Source organism: Triticum dicoccoides, chromosome 1B (genome assembly GCF_002162155.2).
Source record: "Triticum dicoccoides isolate Atlit2015 ecotype Zavitan chromosome 1B, WEW_v2.0, whole genome shotgun sequence".
NCBI classification, from domain to species: Eukaryota; Viridiplantae; Streptophyta; class Magnoliopsida; order Poales; family Poaceae; genus Triticum; species Triticum dicoccoides.
In genome coordinates this window covers 101,560,547-101,586,158 of record NC_041381.1, presented here as the reverse complement: position 1 = coordinate 101,586,158, position 25,612 = coordinate 101,560,547, and the positions used below count along the sequence as shown (strand labels likewise).

Here is a 25,612-nt window from a genome sequence, read left to right as displayed (position 1 = left end):
ATTATTTAGTTTTTGTTGTTTTTTGCTTTATTTTTTAATTCTTTTTGCTTTTAGTTTTAGAAAAATTATAAACTTTCTGTTAGTGCCATTAGTTTTCAAATCTGAAAACTCTTTTTTTGTTTCCTTTGTTGCTTTATTTATTTTATTTTGTTTCTACTTACAACAAAATACTTATTGTTGCTATATTTTTTTTCAGTTTTTTGTTCTGTTTTCTGCATTATTTATTTTTTGTTGTTTTTTGCTTTATTTTTTAATTCTTTTTGCTTTTAGTTTTAGAAAAATTATAAACTTTCTGTTAGTGCCATTAGTTTTCAAATTTGGAAACTCTTTTTTTGTTTTCTTTGTTGCTTTATTTATAAACCGGTGTGAGCGCCCTTCGGTTGGCGAGGTTTTAAAATTCATAGTTTTTAAATGAACTCTGAAAAAGTTGGCATAGCATGTGCATGTACAAAACGGACAATGGTATCATACTCGTCTGTTACAAAGTTGGCATGTTATCATCATAATAGTTGCGGGAGAAAGTCTTCACTTTTTCTTCGCTTGTGTCGTTTGCTTATTGCGCCGTAACCATGGATAATCTTCATCGTTTATCAGGATGCTTCGGTCAGCCTTGACTTTGAAGGGGGGAATTTCATGAAACTTTTCATACTCTTCAGACATGTCTGTCTTGCCCTCCACTCCCAGGATGTCCCTTTTTCCTGAAAGAACTATGTGGCGCTTTCGCTCATTGTATGATGTATTCGCTTCCTTATCTTTTCTTTTCCTCGGTCTAGTAGACATGTCCTTCACATAGATAACCTGTGCCACATCATTGGCTAGGACGAACGGTTCGTCAGTGTACCCAAGATTTTTCAGATCCATTGTGGTCATTCCGTATTGTGGGTCTACCTGTACCCCGCCTCCTGACAGATTGACCCACTTGCACTTAAACAAAGGGACCTTAAAATCTACTCCGTAGTCAAGTTCCCATATGTCTGCTATGTAACCATAATATGTGTCATTTCCATTGTCGGTTGCTGCATCAAAGCGGACACCGCTGTTTTGGTTGGTGCTCTTTTCATCTTGGTCAATCGTGTAAAATGTATTCCCATTTATCTCGTATCCTTTCCAAATCATTACAGTCGAAGATGGTCCCCTGGACAACAGGTACAGCTCATCACAAACAGTCTGTCACCTCTGAGACGTGTTTCCAACCAACTGCTGAAAGTCCTGATGTGTTCACATGTAATCCAGTCGTCGCACTGCTCCGGGTGTTTGGAGCGCAGACTGTTCTTGTGTTCATCGACATACGGGGTCACCAAGGTAGAGTTCTGTAGAACTGTGTAGTGTGCTTGAGACCAAGAATATCCGTCCCTGCATATTATTGAGTCCCTTCCAAGCGTGCCTTTTCCAGTCAGTCTCCCCTCATACCGCGATTTAGGGAGACCTATCTTCTTAAGGCTAGGAATGAAGTCAACACAAAACCCAATGACATCCTCTGTTTGATGGCCCATGGAGATGCTTCCTTCTGGCCTAGCACGGTTATGAACATATTTCTTTAGGACTCCCATGAACCTCTCAAAGGGGTACATATTGTGTAGAAATACGGGCCCCAGAATGACAATCTCGTCGACTAGATGAACTAGGACATGCGTCATGATATTGAAGAAGGATGGTGGGGACACCAGCTCGAAACTGACAAGACATTGCGCCACATCACTCCTTAGCGTTGGTACGATTTCTGGATTGGTCACCTTCTGAGATATTGCATTGAGGAATGCACATAGCTTCACAATGGCTAGTCGGACGTTTTCCGGTAGAAGCCCCCTCAATGCAACCGGAAGCAGTTGCGTCATAATCACATGGCAGTCATGAGACTTTAGGTTCTGGAACTTTTTCTCTGGCATATTTATTATTCCCTTTATATTCGACGAGAAGCCAGTCGGGACCTTCATACTGAGCAGGCATTGAAAGAATATTTCTTTCTCTTCTTTCGTAAGAGCGTAGCTGGCAGGACCTTCATACTGCTTCGGAGGCATGCCCTCTTTTTCGTGCAAGCGTTGCAGGTCCTCTCGTGCCTCAGGTGTATCTTTTGTCTTCCCATACATGCCCAAGAAGCCTAGCAGGTTCACGCAAAGGTTCTTCGTCACGTGCATCACGTCGATCGAAGAGCGGACCTCTAGGTATTTCCAGTAGGGTAGGTCCCAAAATATAGATTTCTTCTTCCACATGGGTGCGTGATTCTCAGCGTCATTCGGAACAGCTAGTCCGCCGGGACCCTTTCCAAAGATTACGTGTAAATCATTGACCATAGCAAGTACGTGATCACCGGTACGCATGGCGGGCTTCTTCCGGTGATCTGCCTCGCCTTTGAAATGCTTGCCTTTCTTTCGACATTGATGGTTGGTCGGAAGAAATCGACGATGGCCCAGGTACACATTCTTCCTGCAGCTTGCCATGTATGTACTATCGGTGTCAAGTAAACAGTGTGTGCATGCATGGTATCCCTTGTTTGTCTGTCCTGAAAGGTTACTGAGAGCGGGCCAATCGTTGATGGTCACGAACAGCAACGCCTTTAGGTTAAGTTCCTCCTGTTTGTGCTCATCCCACGTACGTACACCGTTTCCATTCCACAGCTGTAAAAGTTCTTCAACTAATGGCCTTAGGTACACATCAATGTCGTTGCCGGGTTGCTTAGGGCCTTGGATGAGAACTGGCATCATAATGAACTTCCGCTTCATGCACATCCAAGGAGGAAGGTTATACATGCATAGAGTCACGGGCCAGGTGCTGTGATTGCTGCTCTGCTCCCCGAAAGGATTAATGCCATCCGCGCTTAAAGCAAACCATACGTTCCTTGGGTCCTTTGCAAACTCATCCCAGTACTTTCTCTCAATTTTTCTCCACTGCGACCCGTCAGCGGGTGCTCTCAACTTCCCGTCTTCCTTACGGTCCTCACTGTGCCATCGCATCAACTTGGCATGCTCTCCGTTTCTGAACAGACGTTTCAACCGTGGTATTATAGGAGCATACCACATCACCTTCGCAGGAACCCTCTTCCTGGGAGGCTCGCCGTCAACATCACCAGGGTCATCTCGTCTGATCTTATACTGCAATGCACCGCATACCGGGCATGCATTCAGATCCTTGTAGGCACCGCGGTAGAGGATGCAGTCATTAGGGCATGCATGTATCTTCTCAACCTCCAATCCTAGAGGGCATACGACCTTCTTTGCTGCGTATGTACTGTCGGGCAATTCGTTATCCTTTGGAAGCTTCTTCTTCATTATTTTTAGTAGCTTCTCAAATCCTTTATCAGGCACAGCATTCTCTGCCTTCCACTGCAGCAATTCGAGTACGGTACCGAGCTTTGTGTTGCCATCTTTGCAATTGGGGTACAACCCCTTTTTGTGATCCTCTAACATGCGATCGAACTTCAGCTTCTCCTTTTGACTTTCGCATTGTGTCCTTGCATCGACAATGACCCGGCGGAGATCATCATCATCGGGCACATTGTCTGGTTCCTCTTGATCTTCAGCAGCTTCGCCCGTTGCAGCACAATCGTGCACATCGTCTGGTGCATCTTGATGTTCAGTAGCATCACCGTATTCAGGGGGCACATAGTTGTCATCGTACTCTTCTTCCTCGCCGTCTTCCATCATAACCCCTATTTCTCCGTGCCTCGTCCAAACATTATAGTGTGGCATGAAACCCTTGTAAAGCAGGTGGGTGTGAAGGATTTTCCGGTCGGAGTAAGACTTCGTATTCCCACATATAGGGCATGGACAACACATAAAACCATTCTGCTTGTTTGCCTCAGCCACTTCGAGAAAATCATGCACGCCCTTAATGTACTCGGAGGTGTGTCTGTCACCGTACATCCATTGCCGGTTCATCTGCGTGCATTATATATAATTAAGTGTGTCAAAAATCATTACAGAACATCATGAATAGATAATTAAGTGACCAAATTAATAGAAGTTCATCGTCACATAAAAACCAAAGTAGATACATAGTTCTCATCTAACAACATAAAGCTCTGCAGAGCATCTAAATTAATTAAACCATACATTGAAACTATGTAAAACATTTCAATGCGAAAACAAATGCGATCATAATCGCAACCAAGGTAACAACTGATCCAACGGCATAATGATACCAAGCCTCGGTATGAATGGCATATTTTCTAATCTTTCTCATCTTCAAGCGCATTGCATCCATCTTGATCTTGTGATCATCGACGACATCCGCAACATGCAACTCCAATATCATCTTCTCCTCCTTAAGTTTTTTTATTTTTTCCTTCAAGAAATTGTTTTCTTCTTCAACTAAATTTAACCTCTCAACAATAGGGTCGGTTGGAATTTCCGGTTCAACAACCTCCTAGATAAATAAAATCTATGTCACGTTGGTCGGCATAATTTTCATAAACAATAAATGAACCAATAGTTATGAAAAGATAATATATACCACATCCGAATCATAGACAGGACGAGGGCCGACGGGGGCGGATACCAAAACCATCGGCGCACTATATAAGATGCAATAATAAAAGTAAGAAAATAATACAAGTATCTATCTAAACAAACAAGTAATAATATTTTTCCTTTCAGAAAGAAGATAAGAACAAGAGGCTCACCACGGTGGTGCCGGCGATGAGATCGACGCGGGTGATCGACGGCGGTGAAGATGGGGACGGGGCGTGACGGACCACTAAACCTAGATAAATATTGAGGAAAATGGAGCTTGGCGGTCGAGCTTGTAGAGGAGAAACCTTAAGTAGTGTGGCTCGGGCATTCCATCGAACACCTTGTGTGCATAGGAGGTGAGCTAGAGCACCACCAAGCCCTCTCCCCCTCGGCCAGAAAAAACAGAGCAGTGTGCTCTGCTCTTGCGCGAGGGGCTATATATAGGCACCACTGTTTGTCCCGGTTGGTGGCATGAACCGGGACTAAAGGTAACCCTTTTGGTCCCGGTTCATGCCACCAACCGGGACCAATAGTGGTGGGCCAGGAGTCAGGACCATTGGTCCCGGTTCGTCCCACCAACCGGGACCAAAAGGTCCAGACGAACCGGGACCAATGGCCCACGTGGACCGGCCGGCCCCCTGAGCTCACGAACCGGGGCAAATAGCTCCATTGGTCCCGGTTCTGGATTGAACCGGGACTAATGGGCTAAACTGGCCTGGACGAAAGCCCTGTTTTCTACTAGTGTCCGCAAACCCTTGATAGGTTCGAACTCTGAGGTGCGTGCAGAGATCTCGACCTACCCAACCTGCCAACTCGTGAAACCTCACAGCCTAGTGCGTCGATCTCGAAAGGAAGGAAAAACATGACAGTTTACCCAGGTTCGGGCCTCCTTGCGGTGTAAAACCCTACTCCCGCTTTGTGGTGGATTTGCCTCGAGGGGCTGAGGAAGAACTAGCATAGTGGGGAACAACCTCAGGAGGTGTGTTCTTGAGCTCCAGTGAGCTGGTGAGGTGGAGAGGGTGGAATGGATCCAATCCTTCTCTCTTTGTCCCTGTCTCCCCGTGTCCGTCTCTCCGTGTGGTGGCTAGGTCCTATTTATAGCGGCCTTTTTCCTCTTCCCAAATGTAGGCGGGAAGGGATCCCACAACGGCCAAATTTGAAGGGAGACAACAAGTACACCCTATCCTGACTAAAATGGTCTTCGCTCGCAAAAGCCTCAGGTCGTGACGATGCGGTGGGCTCGGTGATGACCTCCGTCCTATCGTCGTGGCGGTCTTGGTTTTCTTGCACTAGAATGGAAATATTTGGCTGATTCCTCGGGACTCCGCGCCTGCTGCTTGCCTCCTTTGCACCGAAGAGGAAACTGGTACTCTGCGCCCGCTCGTGCCGGCCCGCCTGGCCTTGGTCGTCATGGCTCACGTCAGCTAAGCCTCGCGAGGTGCACCTTGCATAGAAGTCTCCGCTCCTCGGGAGCCAGCCTGGGGAGGCCGACCCCCTTGGAGGTCTTGGCGTCGTCCGCGTCGCAAGGCCCCTCGCGAGGGTCTTGAGTTGCTGATGCTGAAACTGGGTCGTACCAGGCCGCTGATGATGCCACACCATGAGCCGCAGGCAGGCAAGTCTGGGTACCCCGTATGCAGAACACCGACATATCCAATCCAAATCTTCCAAGTGTATCAATCTATTAAATTCATGCGAAAACTCTTAGGGCATCTACAACACAGACACATAGAGCGGCCGCCAGAGTCGATTCCTGAACTTTTGGCTCAATTCCCAGCCGAAACCAAGAAAATAGCTAGCGCCGCAGTGAAAGTTGTGTTCGAATGCTTCAGCTATTTTTTTGGCACGCGGCAAATTAACAAACGATAGACGATACCCTGAGCGCCAGGATTTATACAAGGATCTCAACAAAATCACATAATATACGGGCGCTTCGTTACATGGTGCGTTGGGGAAGAAGACCCTTGCAAATGTTTCTGCAATAAGACTTCGTTGCAAAAGTAAAGGATGACGCTTGGCTACTAATAAGTCAGATCTGACGACCTCGCAAAGCTGATCTTTTAAAAGATCCGCCGGCCGACGCGTAGCAATCCCCTTTCTTATGATTGCCTAGCATTAATCTTTAGCAGCCAACCCTATTGTTATCCACGAGGCGAGGTATTGCACAGAGATGAGTGGGTGAGGGGCCACGATCGAGTCCAGAATTGATCCTGGACGTACAATGTGATCCGACAGCTCGAGAGGTGACTCATCGCTTGCTTGGATCGGGCGACCGTAGCGTCCTCGTGGAGAAAAAAAAACGTCCTCTAGATTTCCAGCAGCTGCCGTCGCAGGTAGGTACTCCGCTTGCGATATCGATCCCCGCCGCCCCTTTTGTCGGCATCTTCTCAGCCGGCGATCACTATCAGGCCTCTCTCTTCTCTCTCTCTCTCTCTCTCTCTCTCTCCTCAACCGAAGCGGAACCCTAGATGCGCCGTGCCTTCCCATCCCCATAGAAGAAGAGAGGAAGAAAGATCCTTTTTTTTTCCTTTTCGAACAAACGCAAGGAGTTAAGCGAATTTGAGTAGTGGAAGCTCCCTTTATCAGAACAATCCATCGCGAATTTTCTTCCACCTAGTCGCCATCAACTGGTGGTGATTTGCATCAGGCCGTGATACTTCTGTTTAATCATCATTCTCCTGACAGGTTATCTGCTGCTTCTTTTGTTTAATCATCAGTAGCACGTACAGTATACCTTAGTAAGAATTTTACTGACATTGAGAACTTGTTTGCGGTCAGTGTTGCGGCCTCTAGTTGGGCCAATGTCTACCTTGTCAGCCGCCCCATCGACCGCTCCAGATCAGGTACCTAAAGGCCAGCTCTCTTTGGTTCTCCAACCTGCATACTGCCTGCAAGTATCTGAAACTCGAACCATTATGAAAATAGTATGCATCTTGGCCTATATGTTATACACCGAGGAACCTTGTGTATATGTTTGTGTAGGCTGTAAGATCTGTACGCCGTCATGAGTTCAATGCTTAATCAGCACATACATTGCACTTCAAATCCTTCTAGTTTTCAACAAATTTTGAATAATTTCTGTCAACTTTGGAATCTGCTGTCACTGAATGGTAAAAGAAGCACATTGTCGGTGTACTAGAATAGGGGTACCCTAATACCCCGAACTTGTGCACGGGCAGTTGCAGCACCCCGCGGCAAGGGTTGCCGGGCTAACACCAAGATCCTCCGTGGTTCCCTTGGAGCCATTCAAGAACAAAGTATTTAAGCTCAGGAGACAAGGCCCCGGCAAGAGGAGCTTGCCGGGAAGGCCAACCGAGGCACTCCAAGGAACTTGCCGCGACGCGCCACGCGCTCCGGCAAGGCAACAAGGCCCCGGCAAGAGGAGCTTGCCGGGAAGACCAACCAAGGTACCTCGAGGCCCGGTGAGCGACAAGCCTCCGGACCCGACAAGATAACAGCAGCGGCAAGGCGCTTGCCGCGGCAGGCGGCCACTCTGTGCCCACGCTCCAGCGCATCCACCAACGTGTCGCTCTGGGGGCCTCTCCAGGCGCGCGTGGCGGGAGGCTGTGCAGCCAGCAGTGCGCAGTGACATGCGAAGCTGACAAGATCGCCATCGTGGCGAACGGTGGCGCCCCTAACGGTCCTTTTCTGCACTGTTTGGCGACTCAGACGGGCATTTAATGCCCTTGTCCCTTGCCGCCAGGGTTAGGTAGGGTGCACTGTACAAGTAACTGTACCAACCACCTCACTTTTTACATTTGTACCCTTCTCTGCGTTGCCACCTGTCGGTGACCCCTTTAGCGTATAAAAGGAGGCCCATGCGCAACGTAGAGGAGGTTCGGTTTGACTGGTTCGCGAAGTTCGACTCATTCGTAACCCAGAAAAACACTACGCTCTCTCTCTAGAGCAAGAACACAAGATAATCAAACAAGCAGCAGTAGGAGTGTTATCTCTCCGGAGAGCTCCGAAGCTGGGTAAACTGCTCGTGTCTTCGCCTCGATCTGCTCTTCGTGCGATCTCTGCCCCCCGCCAAACCGAAAGGGGCCCGGTCCGCCGGCCCCATAGGTGTTCGTGGATCAGTTTCCCCCGACATCTTTGGCGCGCCAGGTAGGGGAGGCGTCGAGATTGTGTGAACCTGATCCGGCGTTCACACGAGCTAGATCTTCATTCCCTTCATCAACATGCCACCGAAGAAGAAGACTTCGGCGGCAGCCGCTCCGTCCACGTCACCTCCACCATCGTTTGAGCAAACGGGTGGTGGAATGGACGCCGGCGGAAGAATGGACGTCGACGAGGAAGCTCATGATGCTGCCAGGTCCAAGAACAAGGCTGCACAAACCTCGGCGACTGTACATGTTCCACGCCACTCTCAGGAGGCGCAAGACCAACAGCGTCATGGCACTTGCAGTGCCATACGCATGATAGGCCAAGACCAAGCTGGTGGATCTCGGGGCGCTCAAGACCAGCATGCACGCCAGCGTGCTGGCACAAGCGGGGTACGGTCGCCTGGACGGGATACTGCTCCTTCTAACATAGTTAGAAGTCCGAGCACGTCCCGCTCCTCGCGCCGTCCGCCACTGCCACCCACCACTCCAGCAGAAGCTTTGGCGCGAGCTCAACTTCTCCTAGATTACCCTCCGACGTCGGACAAGATCGACGAATGGAGGGCCACCATTCAGAGTCTCATCGGCTACGCCAATGGCGACACTCCACGGCGGCCGAGCGCGTCGCCGCCGCGGCAGGGTTGCCGGGCGCGAGCCGATGGCGCCGAAACGGGTGGAGGTGCAACTACCATGCAATCACCACCCCGAAGGCCAAGATCGCCGACTCACCGGGTCCACCTCGACAGCAACTCCACCGCATCTTCGGATCCACGAGCTCGTCGCGATCAGCGCCAAGTTCTTCATGATCGACAACAAGAAGACGCTCGAACTCGCATCGAGCGCCAAAGAGAAGCGCGACGTCAATCCGACAAGCGCGCTGGGCCCTCTGTTGACATGCATGCGCCAGGGGAACCAGGCGATCTGCCGTACGCGGTAGGTTGCCCTGCGTTCACTCGTGAGCTGCGACAAGTTCAGTGGCCCAGCACGAAGAACTTCAAGCCAGACGTACCGGAGAAGTACGACGGCAAGACGCATCCGTCGGAGTTCCTCAGCATTTACACCATTGCGGTGCATGCTGCTAGGGGACGGGATGACAAGATCCTTGCCAACTACTTCCCGCTGGTACTCAAGCCCAACGTCAGGTCCTGGCTCATGCACTTGCCAGACAACTCCATATCTGTGCCATCAGTTTGTCGGCGCCTTCACAGGCGGACACAAGCCTCATGGCCAGGAGAGTGATCTTCATCTGCTCGCCCAGAAGGAAGGAGAGCCCCTGCGCGAGTACATTCAAAGATTCAGCAGTGTGCAGCACAACATCCCAGACGTCCACCCTGCCGCGGTGATCAGCACGTTCCATCAGAACGTGCGAAACCGCAGGATGCGGGAGGAAATGGTGATGTGCAAGATCAGGGACGTCAGTGAGTTATATGCACTGGCCAACAAGTGTGCACGTGCTGAGGAAGGGAGAAGACTCCCCGGAGAGAATGTAGGAGCGGGAGGATCTGACAGTGAAGATGCTGCCCCGGCAAGGAAAAACCGGCGGCGAAACAACAGAAGGAGGAAAGGCAAAGAGGTGCTAGTTGTTGAGCAGTCCGGCAACGGTGGTGGCGCCAAGGAAGCCAAAGCTGGTGACTCCGGCAAGGAGATTGCCGCGGAGGTGGCGGTCGCCGACAAGCAGGACGGCACCAACAAGCAGTATTGCAAGATCCACCGCACCAAGGGCCATGATCTCCAGAACTGTAAGAAAGTCGAGCAGCTTGTTGAGCAACAGAAAGTTGAATACGAGCGGCGCGACAAGGAGAAGGCCCAGGAAGGTGCTGGGGGATCTGGCAAGAAACGTCCCGGCCGAGGAGGACGCCGCGGCAAGGCCAAGCAGCGGCAAGGAGACAGACCTCCTCGCGGCCGCGGCCTCCAGAAAGCCACAGAGGTCATGTGCGTTGACGGTGGTGCTTCTCTGCACACCTCGCACCGCCAGCTCAAGCAGTGGGTGCAGTTGGAAGCAGCAGGCCTTGTCAGAGGAGTGCTCCATCCCACATGGTTGGCCAATCCTGTTGTCGTGCGCAAGGCTAACGGGAAATGGAGGCTTTGTATTGACTTCACTGATGTTAATAAAGCTTGTCCCAAAGACCCATTTCCCTTGCCGCGCATTGACCAGATTGTTGACTCCACAGCCGGATGTGATTTGCTTTCATTTCTTGATGCATACTCAGGATACCATCAGATCTTCATGGCAGAAGAGGATGAAGAGAAAACCGCATTTATCACCCCGTGTGGCACGTACTGCTTCATACGGATGCCTTTCGGTTTGAAGAATGCTGGTTCAACATTCGCAAGGGTAGTCCACCACGCTTTTGAGCCGCAGATGCATAGAAATGTGGAAGCCTACATGGATGACATAGTGGTCAAAAGCAAGAACAAGGTGACCCTGATTCAAGATTTAGACGAGACATTTGCAAATCTGCGCAGGATCAACCTCAAGCTTAACCCCGAGAAGTGCGTGTTTGGAGTCCCATCTGGCAAGCTTCTCGGGTTCTTCGTGTCTCAGCGGGGAATTGAAGCCAATCCCGACAAGATCAAGGCCATTGAGCAGATCGAAGCACCAAAGCGCGTCAAGGATGTACGAAGGCTTACCGGTTGCGTGGCTACTCTCGGCAGGTTTATCTCTAGATCTGCTGAGCGCGCCCTGTCATTTTTCAAAATTTTGAAAAAGGCAGGTCCTATGAAATGGACTCCGGAGGCGGAGGCTGCGCTGCAGGACTTGAAGAGATACCTGTCCTCCACTCCAATACTTGTCACACCAAAGCCGCAAGAGAAGTTGCTGCTGTATATAGCGGCAACCAATCAAGTGGTTAGTGCTGCGTTAGTGGCGGAGAGGGAGGCAGATGATGAGCCAGCAACCACGGTAGATGCATCCAGCGACAAGCAGGGGGCTTCGCCGACAAGCTCTGGTCCCGACAGAGATGGATCTGCGCAGGAGCATGATAAGATGCAGAAGAGAATGGTGCAGCGTCCAGTTTACTTTGTCAGTTCCCTTCTACAGGGGGCTAGATCAAGGTACTCTGGTGTGCAGAAGTTGCTTTTCGGCCTCCTCATGGCCTCGAGAAAGCTGCGCCATTACTTCCAAGCACATGAGATCACAGTCGTCACTCGCTTTCCGCTAAAGAGGATACTGCAAAATCCAGAAGCGACAGGCAGGATTGTCGAGTGGGTGCTGGAACTGTCAAGCTTTGGCCTCAAGTTTGAGAGAACTTCAACTATCCAAAGCAGGGCATTGGCAGAGTTCATAGCAGAATGGACGCCAACACTAGATGAAGAAATTCCAGAGATGAGCATCCCCGTCAAAGAGGCAAGCAAAGAGTGGCTGATGTACTTTGATGGTGCCTTCTCGCTGCAAGGCGCCGGTGCGGGCGTGCTGCTTGTCGCGCCCATCGGAGAGCACCTCAAGTACGTAGTCCAGATGCACTTTCCCAAGGAGCAAGCAACCAACAATACTGCAGAGTATGAAGGATTGCTTGCCGGTCTCAGAATTGCAGCAGACCTTGGGATCAAGAAGCTCATTGTCAGGGGTGACTCACAGCTTGTCGTCCGCCAAGTGAACAAGAACTACCAGAGTCCATTGATGGAAGCATATGTTGATGAAGTGAGGAAGCTAGAAGAGCACTTTGACGGCCTACAGATGGAGCATATCCCAAGAGCTCAGAATGACATTGTTGATGGCCTGTCAAAGTGCGCCGCACTAAAGTTACCTGTGGAACCAGGGATCTTTGTGCTCAAGTTGACTCAACCATCCGTAACACCATCAACTGGACAAAGCAAGAAGAGGAAGTTGATTTCTGGTGACTACTTTCCGGCAGAGCTCCCCAAAGCCGCCGCCAAGAAAGTCCCCAAGATCAACACCAAGGTTGCTGAGGGGCAGTCTGCTCCGGCAAGCCTTATGGTTTATTCCGTTGAAGCAGACGCTCCCGACAAGTTTTGCTCCGGCAAGCTTGCCGGGGAACATCAAGCTCCGGCAGGGCCGCAAGTCCTTGCCGTGGAAGCGGATGTTCCCGCAGCAGCAGATGTGCCTTTAGTCCTTGTTGTCGAGCCACAAACTCCAGCATGGGCACAGTAGATTGTCCATTTCCTTCAGACAGGAGAACTTCCCGAAGAGCAAGAAGAAGCAGAAAAAGTAGCCCGGCAGTCAAGTATGTACCAGTTTGTCGATAGCATACTATACAGAAGAAGACTCAACGGTGTGAAATTGAAGTGTATTTGCCGGGAAGATGGACAAAAGCTGTTGGCAGAGATACATGGAGGCATATGTGGCCACCACATTGGCGCAAGAGCACTTGCCGGCAAAGCTTTCCGGCAAGGTTTCTTTTGGCCGACAGCCCTCCAGGATGCAACTGCACAAGTAACCAAGTGTGAAGCGTGCCAGTTCCACTCCAAACAGATACACCAGCCAGCTCAAGCTCTCCAGACGATCCCTTTATCCTGGCCATTTTCGGTCTGGGGGCTCGATATCCTCGGCCCTTTCCCCCGAGCTGTCGGGGGCTTTGAGTACTTGTACGTCGCAATCGACAAGTTCACAAAGTGGCCGGAAGTGCAGCCAGTGAGGAAGGTGATAGCACAGTCAGCAGTCAAGTTCTTCAGGTCAATTGTTTGCCGTTTCGGGATCCCTAACAGGATCGTCACCAACAACGGCACGTAATTCACGAGCCGCACCTTCATGCAGTATGTCCAAGACCTTGGCGCCAAGGTATGCTTCGCTTCTGTTGCTCATCCAAGAAGCAACGGTCAAGCAGAGAGGGAAAATGCTGAAGTGCTGTGCGGGCTCAAGACCAGAACTTTCGACAGGCTGCTCAAGTGCGGCAGAAACTGGATCGAGGAGCTGCCGGTGGTTCTTTGGTCGATCAGAACGACGCCAAATCGAGCCACTGGCCAGACACCTTTCCCTCTAGTCTATGGAGCAGAGGCAGTTCTCCCCACGGAACTCGTATACGGATCGCCTCGAGTGCTCGCTTATGATGAGCTTGAGCAAGAACAGCTGTGACAAGACGACGCGCTGCTCCTTGAGGAAGATCGTCTTCAGGCTGCTGTACGAGCTGCTCGATACCAGCAAGCTTTGCGCCGCTACCATAGCCGTAAAGTTAAAGCCAGAAGCTTCGAGGAAGGCGACCTTGTTCTTGGGCGCGTTCAGTCCACCAAGAATTCCAACAAGTTGACACCGAAGTGGGAAGGCCCTTATCGGGTGAAACGAGTCACAAGGCCCGGCGCTGTCCGCCTTGAGACCGAAGATGGCATTCCGGTGAGCAACTCCTGGAACATAGAATATCTTCGTAAGTTTTTCCCATAGGGCGCGGTTGCCGGAACTCGTTCCGGCAACCACCTTTTGTACAAGTCTTGCCGCTGTTGCATGTAATCCTTTGTACAAAGCCGGGCGCAGATCCCGTGCATAAATAGAACCCCATGTGCTCCGCACAACTTGTCCATTTCATGCATTAGTTTCTTTCTTGCATGTGTTATCTGACACTTTGTGCAGCACCTACATCCGGTAAGCAATAACGAGCCGAAGGGCTCCATATCATTATTTTCTCTTCTTTCTTCTTTTTTCAACAAAGGAAAAGAAGGTTCCCTCGCACACAAGTTTGCCGGGGGGGAAGGAGAAGATTGTGGTATGGACCAGGCGTCGTTCAAGCAAAGTTTTGCCTTGCCGGGAAGCAAACGACAGAAAAGCTAAGTTGCCAAAGTTTGAGCAATCAATTTTTAAATTTTTTGAGTTATCTTCCTCGAACGACCCTGCTTTGTATGGAAAACCTGTGCGCGGAGGAACCAACTCGTGGCTAGTTGCGCCCTTACTTTGTTTCGAGTCCGCTCAACAACTTAAGTGTGCTGCATCTAGTCGCGACAAGGTTTCTTGTCGGAAGCAGCGCCGCCAGCAGGCTGCTGACGTTCCACACTCAGCACTCGCGGCTCGAGCGCCTGCGCCGACAAGTTCCTTAGAAGCGTAGGGTAAAAACATACAAAGGATAGAATCTAGTAGAGGAAATAACATAGCAATTGATAACAGAAATAAAGTTATATTACAAGATAACTTGTCGCAGCTCTAACAGACTATTTTCATAACATGATTAGCAGCGACAAGGGAAAAGAGAAAACGGGCGGCCTAGTCTACACGATCGCCCTCAACCCTCTTGATCTCGCTCACCTTGTCCACAATGGGTGCGACAAGGGCCTTGAGCGCATCCAGATCGGCGTCAGGCGGCAAGGACCTGAGGGCGTTGGTAAGGTTGAGACCTGGGTTGCGGAAGGCCACCTTCATCAGCACCTTCTGGAGAGCCCCCGCGCAAATCCTGCGTGACTCGTCGGCCAGCTGCTTTGGGATCCTCTCCCGGAGCCGCTGGAGTGCCGTCGCCATGCCCTTGAAGAACAGGCTGAGCTTGGCGCTGGGTTGGAGATTCTCGTCGGAGGGATACCCAAAGTCCTCCATCCCCAGCTGCGCCAGCTCCTCGTCGATGACTGCGGCAATATTCACCAGACCCTCGGTCCAGTGCTCCATAGTATCTCTGAACGAGTTCTGGGTAACTGCGATGCTCTCCAGCAGCGCCTTATCAGCTTTGACCTTCTCCGACAAGGTCTTCTCCCGCTCCTTGGCGGCCTCCAGCGTCTGCATCAGCGTGGCCAGCTTCAACTCCAGGACCACATTGGAATCCTTGGCGGCGCTGAGCTCCTTGCCCCTTTCAGCGAGAAGACCTTGCAGCTCACCGTGGGCGGCAACATCCTTCTCACGCTCATGCTTGAGCGCGGCAAGCTCCTCGCCGCTCTTCCCGATGTTGGCCTCCAGCTGCGCCACCTTCTCCTCCAGCTCTTTCTTGGCAGCCTCTGCGATTGCGGCAGCGTCCTTTGCCTCCTTGAGCGCCCCGCCAAGTGCTTGCTCGCGCTCGGCGAGCTCCTCCTCGTAGCTGTCGAGGTTGGCCTTCCGCTGCACCAATTCGCCTTCTCGCGCGGACTGCTTCTCGGCGGCCAGCCTTTGTTCCTCCTCAGCTTCGGCCTTCTCAAGAAGGAAGGCCGTGCGCTCCTCGTCGAGTCGCTCCCGCTCCTGTACCAGGGACCTGAGAGCTTCTTGATTGTGGCCCCGGAGCTCCTCCGCGCGCTTCTCCATGTCAACTCCCGCCTTCGCGACAAGCGCTTCCCGGGAAGCCAGCTTGGCTTATCGTGCGCGGTAGAGTGACAGCAGCTTCCGCAGCAGCTGCTCCTCCTCAGGCTCGCCACTGCTGCTGCTGGGCGCATCGACCAACGACAGTCCAGCAGAGGTGAGCACCTCCTCATCGAAAGTTTCCCCCTCGACCGGCGCCCTGGACCTCGACGCCCAGGGTAGCTTGATGAAGTTATCGTCACCGGCCTTCAAGTAGGCGCCAGGCTGGGGCTCCTCGGAGCCCGGCTCCGCAGAAGCGGCAGAGGGATCGGCGGTCGGCGCAGCGCCTGGCGCTCTTGCGGCCTCAGGGTCATCAGTGCGATCGCCCAACCCCTTGCCGGCTTCTGCGGCGGTAGCCTTGGCGGCCTCCTCGCCGGCGGTCTCATCAGCACTGGCCCCTTCCTCGCCGGCGCCCTCTGTCTCCATTGGCACAGCAGCAGATGGTCTGAAGAACGAAGAAGGGAGAAAAATCAATCAAAAATCCAAGAGAAGAAAATCAAAAGAAGAAGAACCCAAGGGAAAGTTTTTGGGCAAGTGAATTACCTATGCCAAGATCTGCAGTTGCGGTCTCGGCCGCCGCAGGATCGACGGTGCTGCCCCTTGCCGGAGAGTTCTCCCTTGCCGGAGAGCGCTCCCTTACCGGGAACTCCTCCCTTAGCGGCGTAGTCGAAGCAGATGGCACTTCAGGACCAGCTTCCGGGCACTCCTGATATGGCTGCTCTGCTCCTACACAAATCAACAAGCAAGATATCAACAAAGGAAAAAGCACTCATGCACGCCTGACAGCAGAAAGCTAACTATGAACTTACGCTGGGGGCTGTTTTGAGGAGTGGTTGCCGGGTCCGTCAAGATGGTCTCGGACCCACCCCCTGCTGACACGGTGGGGTCATCTTCGATGACAATCACCGCGGCCTTGGCCCTCTTCGCCGCTCTCTGGGCCAGCGTCCTGAAAATAAAGGAGTCCAGATTGAAGCAAGTCAGATACAAGATAAAAACAGCAAGATTGAAGAACTACAAGAGCACCAAGGAAACTTACTCTTCTTCCTCCTCGTCGGAGCTGAGCGCGAAAGATCAAAGTCCGGCTCCCTTTCGGTGCGGCGAGGCGGAGGAGTAGGATCCCTTGCCCGCTTGGCGGGGGCGGTGGCGGTGGCCCGGGAAGATCCCGCTCCAGTTGCCGCTGCTGTGTGGGGCACTCCCGCGGCAACATTGCTTGCCGCGGTAGAGCGTGTCGCACGGCTTGGCGGCTGTTGACCCGGCTGCCGCCCCGCTACGTCCGCGGCCCTGCGAAGACGCCTTCTTGGCGGGGCCAGGGGCTCCGCCTGCGGCAAGCCTTCTGAAGGCTCGGGCTCTTCCTCGCCGGCCTCGCTCGGCTGAGCTTCAGAACCGGCAGGCTCTTCCTCGCCAATGAACTCCACGCGCTCGGCGAGGTTTGCCGCCTCTGCAGCCTCCGCCTCCTCCACAGTGAACCCGAACGCGCCCGCGGCAGCTGCGGCCGCAACCTCTTCCGCCCTAGTGGCGATGCGCTGCAGCTCCTCGTCGATGGTGTCACGGGTGAGGCTCTTCTACTCGTCAGCGTGGACCGGCACTTCTTCCAAGTTGTCGAAGAACGCTTGCACGACGTCATCCGCAGGCTCTTGCCAAGTTGGAACGATTCCGTGTGAATCGCACAACGACATCATGGCGCGGATCCGGTCAAGCGAAGAATTGTTGCACAATGAAACGACGCCCCTCGGCAGCGTGAATGGGTGCTGGGGGTCGCGTTTGAACAACTCTAGGAGCATTGCATCCAGCTCCAAGATGGTGAAGTTGTAGTTGAGGCCCGGCCGCAGCCTCATGATGTCCGCCGAGTTCTTGAATTCCCAGGCGGGCCTCCCCCTCTCCTGCAGGGGGGCGATGCGGCGGCGGAGGAAATCTGCGCCTACAGCGCCTACAGTGAGCCCAGCAAGCCTGAGGCGAAGGATCCTAGTAATGGCGATCTTCAGCCTCTCGTCTTCCGGGGCCACGTTGCTCCAGTCATTGCCGCGCACTATTGGAGCTTGGCGCACGGCGGTGAAGGGCTGCGGATTCTCCTCGACGATCTAGCACCACTCCGCTCTCCACTCCTCCCACTTGCTGCGGAGCTCACCCTCCAAGTACGCCTCCTTCTTGCCGACTCTCGAGATCCAGGCGATCCCTCCGGCAAGCGGCTCTCCTCTCTCTACCCGAGGTATGAAGAAGTGGCGGAAAAAGGCAACATTGGGGTGGACTCCGACAAAGTTTTCGCACAAATGTGCGAAAACTGCCATGGTCAGAACGGCGTTGGGGGTGAAGTCAAGGAGGCGGAAGCCGTAGGTGTTCATGATATCGCAGAAGAACTCCGAGAAGGGCGGGCAGAGCCCGCAATAGAAGAACAGCGCGAAGAATGGGTACCCGTTTGGAGCCAGTTCCGAAGCAGCGGCCGGGAGTACCCTCGTGCGCGGATGCGCCCGCGTCTCCGTCGCCCAAAAGAGGTAGAAGTACTCCCTCAGCTCCTTCATGCCGAGCTGGGGGGAGAAGATCGCCCGCTCCTTCCGCAGCGCCGCGAGCCGCTGCGCCTCGGCCGACTTCACGCCCTTTCCCTTGTCGGCTTTCGGAGCCATGGCGGAGGTGGTGGGGGAGGTCGACGGTGTTGGTGATGCTGGTGGCAATGGGGGGCGGAGCGCTGCTCTCTCGACTTCGAGAAGAAGGGGGGGGGGGGCGGCGGAGGTTCGTGAAGATGGAGTAGTAGCAACCAGCGAGGGGGAACGAACTGCCCCTGTTTCCTCTGCTTATAAAAAGGGACGGGGCGGACGTTTCGCCCTTCCGAATAAAGAACCACCCACGATCTCTCCCACGATGCCGCATTCAACGCGTGCCGTTAGGGGAGAGCGCGGTGGATACGGAGCGAGATTCGGCGTGGCCCAGTCCACATGTGCCCGTGCCCTATCTTGGGCCTGGCCCAACAGCGCTCGGCACCGTGTCTGGCCCAGGCCCGGGGGCTCCTGTCGGTGTACTAGAATAGGGGTACCCTAGTACCCCGAACTTGTGCACGGGCAGTTGCAGCACCCCGCGGCAAGGCTTGCCGGGCTAACACCAAGATCCTCCGTGGTTCCCTTGGAGCCATTCAAGAACAAAATATTTAAACTCAGGAGACAAGGCCCCGGCAAGAGGAGCTAGCCGGGAAGGCCAACCGAGGCACTCCAAGGAACTTGCCGCGACGCGCCATGCGCTCCGGCAAGGCAACAAGGCCCCGGCAAGAGGAGCTTGCCGGGAAGACCAACCAAGGTACCTCGAGGCCCGGTGAGCGACAAGCCTCCGGACCCGACAAGATAACAGCAGCGGCAAGGCGCTTGCCGCGGCAGGCGGCCACTCTGTGCCCACGCTCCAGCGCATCCACCAACGTGTCGCTCTGGGGGCCTCTCCAGGCGCGCGTGGCGGGAGGCTGTGCAGCCAGCAGTGCGCAGTGGCATGCGAAGCTGACAAGATCGCCATCGTGGCGAACGGTGGCGCCCCTAACGGTCCTTTTCTGCACTGTTTGGGCGACTCAGACGGGCATTTAATGCCCTTGTCCCCTGCCGCCAGGGTTAGGTAGGGTGCACTGTACAAGTAACTGTACCAACCACCTCACTTTTTACATTTGTACCCTTCTCTGTGTTGCCACCTGTCGGTGACCCCTTTAGCGTATAAAAGGAGGCCCATGCGCAACGTAGAGGAGGTTCCGTTCGACTGGTTCGCGAAGTTCGACTCATTCGTAACCCAGAAAAACACTACGCTCTCTCTCTAGAGCAAGAACACAAGATAATCAAACAAGCAGCAGTAGGAGTGTTATCTCTCCGGAGAGCTCCGAAGCTGGGTAAACTTCTCGTGTGCTTCGCCTCGATCTGCTCTTCGTGCGATCTCCGCCCCCCGCCGAACCGAAAGGGGCCCGGTCCGCCGGCCCCATAGGTGTTCGTGGATCAGTTTCCCCCGACACACATTTATTATATTTTTCTACTATTAGGTACCAAAATGAAGAACAGTTGCATTTTGCTTACAGAAACAGTAGTGGCAAGCCCTCCTGAGAATGCATTATGCACTAAAGTGATGTACATAAAGGGATCAGTTAACAAGATCCCGCATAAAAAGAAACAGAAAAAAATTTCCACAATTTGCAGGAAAGCTAATCCGAAAGCTCAAGAGAAAACAAAAGAACTCGTAGATTGTTAAGATCTTTTTTTCTGTATGCTAAGCCAATTCTTAAGAAGAGACCTTGTTTGGAAGATCCAGTTGAGATATCGACACTATTCCGATCTATTGTTGCACTGCTGCATTTGGTCAAAGATTACTTTTCTGTTCCTTCATATGTAAATTAACTAGCACCAAAGGCTGATTAGGTCCCAACAGCCTCTGCTGAATTTCATTCAAGCATTCTGCATTCTTTCATGTTGTCTAGCTGCAGCACACTACAATTTGGCATCTCGGCAGAGTGGCAAATTGGATTGGCATGGTAATTCAATCTCATGCTTCCCTTTTTCATCCAATGTCACTGCAAACAGTCCACGGAACTGCGGCGGTGGAAGCTCTTCATCATGAACATAATAGTAAAGGTACCACTGATGGAGCGCCCACGGACGAGTATGACCCGTGGGAACCTCCCCATCCTCCTCCTCACCCCTCATTAGCTGACTTGACGTGTCCTATTCAACATATGAGGGAGGTAAAGTAACTAGCCCCTGCTCAAATGATATACATCTATCCCACTACGTCCCTCTTCTCACTGCACTTATTTTTGTGGTGGTTCTTGACTGAGAATTCTTATTTTACAGTACATGCTTCAACTGCAGCGTTTCCTTGCTGACGCCAGAGCTACCAATATAATCTCCCCCGACCGCACTCCCAAGGTTTTTTTAATACTTGTTCATTTGTATGATAGATTGACTATCGTCTGGCATCTTACTAATATTCTCAATATTTTTTCTAGCTAACCTGTATGTTGCAACATTATAAAAGAAATGTGGTTTTCATCCCTCAACTATTATCTGATTGTAACTTTCAACCCTAAAGTCGAAAATGTCTCGAAGTTGCTCCCTCAACTATCAATAATGTGCAGCTTTCATCATTCAAGTGGTGTGGCGCTGGCGCCTACCTGTTGGCCACATCACCCACCAGTTTCCGTCACGCTATCAGTTCCCATAAAAACAATTCATAAAATTGGTAATAATTTCAAGACATCTTTAAAAAGTTAGAAAACAAGAAATGTTCTAGAGAAAAACTTCCCAAAAATCACATCTGTTTTTGTATTAAAGAACTTCTAAAGTGTAAACTGCAGAAATAACTTAACTTTACGGAAAAAAATAGGAGGGAGACATTTGTTTTCTCTTGCAATTTTTTTGTTTTCTTAATTTAGATTTGATGTTCAAATATTGTAATAAACATATGGAATATCACATAGAAAATTTGTGACATGCTTGACATATGGTGGCGATGTGACCTACATATGTAGGCGCCATGTAATTCGGAATTGTTTTCGAAACCATTATGAGAGTTGCTCGGTATTGAACTATTCATAGTGGAGGGCTCAACTTTGGGTGGTTTAAAAGTTTAGTGCTGAAAGCTACATATGTAATAGTCGAGGGATGAAAAATTGCACTTTTTCCTAATTTTCAATGGCATAAAGTGCCTTTGTTAGTTGGATAACTGAACTGATTGCCTTTCATTTTGTTTCTACATGGATTGGTCCATCTAGGAAACGCTCGTGAAATATTATGGCATATGCGATCGTTTGTTGGCCGTCCTCCAAAAGGATAGTGTTCCACGCTTCCTCCGCATCTTCGAGAAGTACAGGGAGTGCTTGGTTTCTGGTTTTGTCATCATTCCACAAACCCTTGACTTAATTATTCTAGAGAATGCTCTGCGTTGTGCTAATCTTGTTTTGGAGGGCAAGTCGCCTAAGCTCTGCGGGGTACGTGCCAACCCCAACTACATGACCAGCTTTGGGTACTTCCCCCTCCACCAAGCTGCAGAGTCATTCTCCGTTGAAATGGTTGAGTTACTGTTACGGTATGGCGCATCTGCCAATCAGCGCACCTCGGGTAATAAAATCATCGAGGGCCTCCTCCCACTCCATGTTGCCATCGAGAACACTTGCCAGCATAAGTATCTAGAGGACAACCTATTAGTTGACGAGAACTACAGGAAGGGGAATGTTGGGTACATCTACAAGCTCATACATCTGCTTTGCCTGCCTGAGATGGTTCGTGTTAAATCCCTCCTTACATACTTTGGTTACATGATAGCAATAAAGAAGTTCAGCTCATCCCAGTTATTTAAATCCACCATTCTTAACAGTGCTTAAGAACTGACAATCTGTGATTTTGTATAGTTCAACTTGTGAGATGGACAGTTTATCTTTGAAAACATCTGATGTATTTATGTCCATAATACAGGAGGCACCGTTTTTCTTTGATCAATGGGAAATGAGTCAAGTTTCTCTGTAATTATAAGTTTTAAGTTGATTTTGTTTGCTGGTAGAGTTTGATGTCAATGTTATGTATACTATAAGTAGGGGTGCAGGACGGCGTCCCGGTTAGACCCGCATAAGTCGAATGTCAATACAATTTAAGCTAATCCACTCAATCTCGATTTAAAACTAAACTGTCCAAGTTTGTATACGAAGCGGGGCGGATCGGGCGCCGCGCTGCACCCCTAACTATAAGCACTTGAAGTGAAAGCTGTTCTGTATTTGTGACTTATGCAGAAGATCTTCTTGGACACCACTAGATTGCTTGCAGCTCACACTGATAATGTAGTCGATGAGCTTTTGAATTACATCGAGCATGGGAAGATTGTCCCTGCAGCTATTCTTCTCCTTGCAGCTCAAAGGCGATTCCGTAAGCTCAATGGTTTTGATATGATCAAGAACCGTATTGATGATTCTATATTCTCCCTGATAAGGGAGGGGTGTGGATTGCAAATTGGTAAAAATACCAAGGAAGCAAAGCAGCGGAAGGAGAAGGAAGTACGTTTCTATAATGTGTTGTTCCTTGTTAGGATAATTCTGAAAGCTGGTGAAGCTCTTGATGCATATATTCAAACTCATTCAGAGGTACCACCTTTTCATTTGATGCATATATTTGTTTTTTCTTGTTTTACCGAATCTTAATATTCTAGTATGTTATGGTTTGGCTTTTGAACCTTAAAGTATTGATCATAGTGAGAAAATATTATATAACAGTTCCCTTGCCGACCACAACAAAAAGAACAGAGTTTTTTCTTTTTGACTTGCAAGGCATGTGATCTGCCGAACAGAGTATCTGGCTGTTTTTTCTTCTTGTTTTACCAAATCATCATTGTCATCAGACATCTTTTTTTTTCTTGGATTTTCTCTGTTATGACATCTTTATAATCAATATCTCCTGAAAATGTGCATTATCAGTATTTCCCTAAGTTATAGTACTAAATCGGTTATTCGAGGTAAGCCATAGATGCAACTAGTTCCATATTCTAGTTTGGTACTATTTACTGATTGAAAAAGGTTGTTGTTACTATAATTTATTTATTTATTTTGAGATACTTGATTGCTTGACCATACCAATCTTACCAAATGTTGGTGTCACCAAAACTCAAACATGGCCAATAGTCTGGCATAAGAAGAGTGTTTGCTTGTCACTGTTCTGTAGCGAGTCTGGTCAATGTCCAATCACATAAATAACAACTGGCATTAATGTAATTGCACCGCAGCAATTATCAACTAGCATAAGTTTATTGCGTAAGTTGATAGACCGATAAACTAATACAAGATAGTAGCAAGCATGGCATCGCAGGAAAATAACCCAATTAGTAAAAGCCATTCTGATGATCATCCCACTCCCTAACTCATTGGAGCACTCCTCAACCCATTACTCTCTTCACCACCATGAGCATGATATGAATGATCATCTTCAAAGTCACAATCACCCACATCTTCACCACGCACGGAGATATTTTGATCCAACTCAACTACTTTTCATGGGCATCCATGTTTAAGCATCGACATCACCATGAGCTCAAACCCTGAGGATTTAATAAGATTGCGGATACAAGTGTACTAGTATCTATCTGTTAAACACATTTGAGATCTGTAGTGGTAGACTGCTAGTCTAGTGTTTTAAGTCTTTGGCACTCCAGGCCATTTGGGTTTATGGAACAGGTTAGAACATAGCACATGAGTTGAGTACGATTGGACACTTATCAAGTAAATCGAAACAAGTCAAACTTAATTACCTTTGTTACTGGGTTTATAGAATAATATGCAGGCATCTCATCACGAGGTCCATGGAAAAGTTTCAGCAGTTCTCAAAAGTTATGACGTTGGTCCTCTCGGAAAAGATATTTGCATTGAAGACCTTCAATGGTTCGATTTTTTCATGCCTTGTGCTTCTATATGGTTGCTATATCTTGTATCTGTAGATAATTACTTAACAATATTTTGATTCTTTATTTCACATGCTCTTGAAGTTTCCCCTATGACTGTGGAGGGCCGGACGGTGTGTTACCTGAACACGGTACGTCTGTGTTTCACAGCCTGGTATTTTAAAGTAACTTCACAAATTTCGCAAAATAGGCTGTAATAATTCTGTCATGGGAAACAGGGGACACAGATTTGACCAAGGCAGCCACTGGATCACCTACTCCGGAAGTCAAGGAGAAAAATGTAAGGATATTTGAAGTTGAGTTCCTCTCGATTTTTCTATCTCTTATTTTGCTGGATGCTGATTATCGTTTTTTATGAATTTTGTGTTTTCTGTTTTAATTTCTTTCTGATGTTTACATGCTGAGACTGATAAAAATGTTTTAATATTCATTTGTATGATGAGAGTCACATTCAAGTCTTCAGGCTACAATTTCACGGATTATCCCATAATTTAGTGTTGCGTGTACAAATTCAAGAGTTCATTGATGGCTAGAGCTGAAACCCTTGTTTTAGTTTTTATCTGGATAACTGATGTTGTGCAAATGATCTTATATTGTTGTAGTAAAAGTTTATGCATAAGACACACATGCCATTTTTGTTCCCTTTTGTACTCTGAATTAACAAAAAAAGAAGAAGAGGGAAATCCGGTCTAAGTGAGTTTAGGATCTTGGGCTTGTAGTTTGTACAGTCTGCACCTGCTGTTAAGCACACGATTTTTTGCAGACTAAATGGTATATGTATGTTTTATGTGTGTGTTGTTGACGCTGATATCTTGATTATGTACATGTTAACCAGGCTGTGGCAAAGGAACGACGAGTTAACCACCTGTATGCAAGAGATCAGTTTTTCCCGGTATGGAGATCAGTGCTGACAGCTCGGTTTATTACGAAGATCTTTCCGCCCTACACACCGAAGAAAGAGTTGCCGCTGTATACTAGTGATGGGGGCTCCGAGAAGTTGAGAGCTGAAAGGCACTCTCATATCCTTCTTGGCACGTTGGAGAGGAATTATCCGAGAGTGAGAGTAGCAAGTAAACCGACGCCCACAAGTAAGTATCGGTCCAGAAGGTTGTTTGGCACTGCTGCATCGACTGTCCTGAAGATGCTTAAGCACGTATGAATACCAGAGCTGGAAGGTATAATATCTTACTAGTCCAAGCTTTTGTAACACATATAGGGATAGAAGTTGAGCTTGAGCTGCACTGATGTCTTCTGTGCAAATTCACTGTGCAGGTGCGCTGAGACGAGCATCCATTCTCCTGCAGTTTGTCGAGATGGTTATCGATTTGTGTGATTTGTCCACCACAGATGCTGATCCTTGTCTATTAACGCTCTCAATCTCATTATCATTCTAAAACTGTTGTCTAAGTAGTACTTCCTCCGTTCACAGATATAAGATAATTTATCTTCTTTTGAATTGAAGGTATATAAATACTTTGTGTCTTTTGTCACTCATTTCAGTC

General features: G+C 49.8%; 1 protein-coding gene across 1 annotated transcript in view; it reads left to right on the top strand.

The window, feature by feature from the left end:
- The window catches only part of LOC119350193, a 66,474-nt gene extending 41,205 nt beyond the window's left edge, over window positions 1-25,269 (top strand). The window contains exons 3-9 of the mRNA XM_037618141.1: window positions 20,509-20,599; window positions 21,445-21,951; window positions 22,456-22,803; window positions 23,993-24,090; window positions 24,195-24,223; window positions 24,329-24,390; window positions 24,946-25,269. Coding sequence (XP_037474038.1) covers window positions 20,509-20,599; window positions 21,445-21,951; window positions 22,456-22,803; window positions 23,993-24,090; window positions 24,195-24,223; window positions 24,329-24,390; window positions 24,946-25,269 — 1,459 coding nt within the window. The remainder of the gene's footprint in view (window positions 1-20,508; window positions 20,600-21,444; window positions 21,952-22,455; window positions 22,804-23,992; window positions 24,091-24,194; window positions 24,224-24,328; window positions 24,391-24,945) is intronic.
- The last annotated feature ends 343 nt before the right edge of the window (window positions 25,270-25,612 follow it).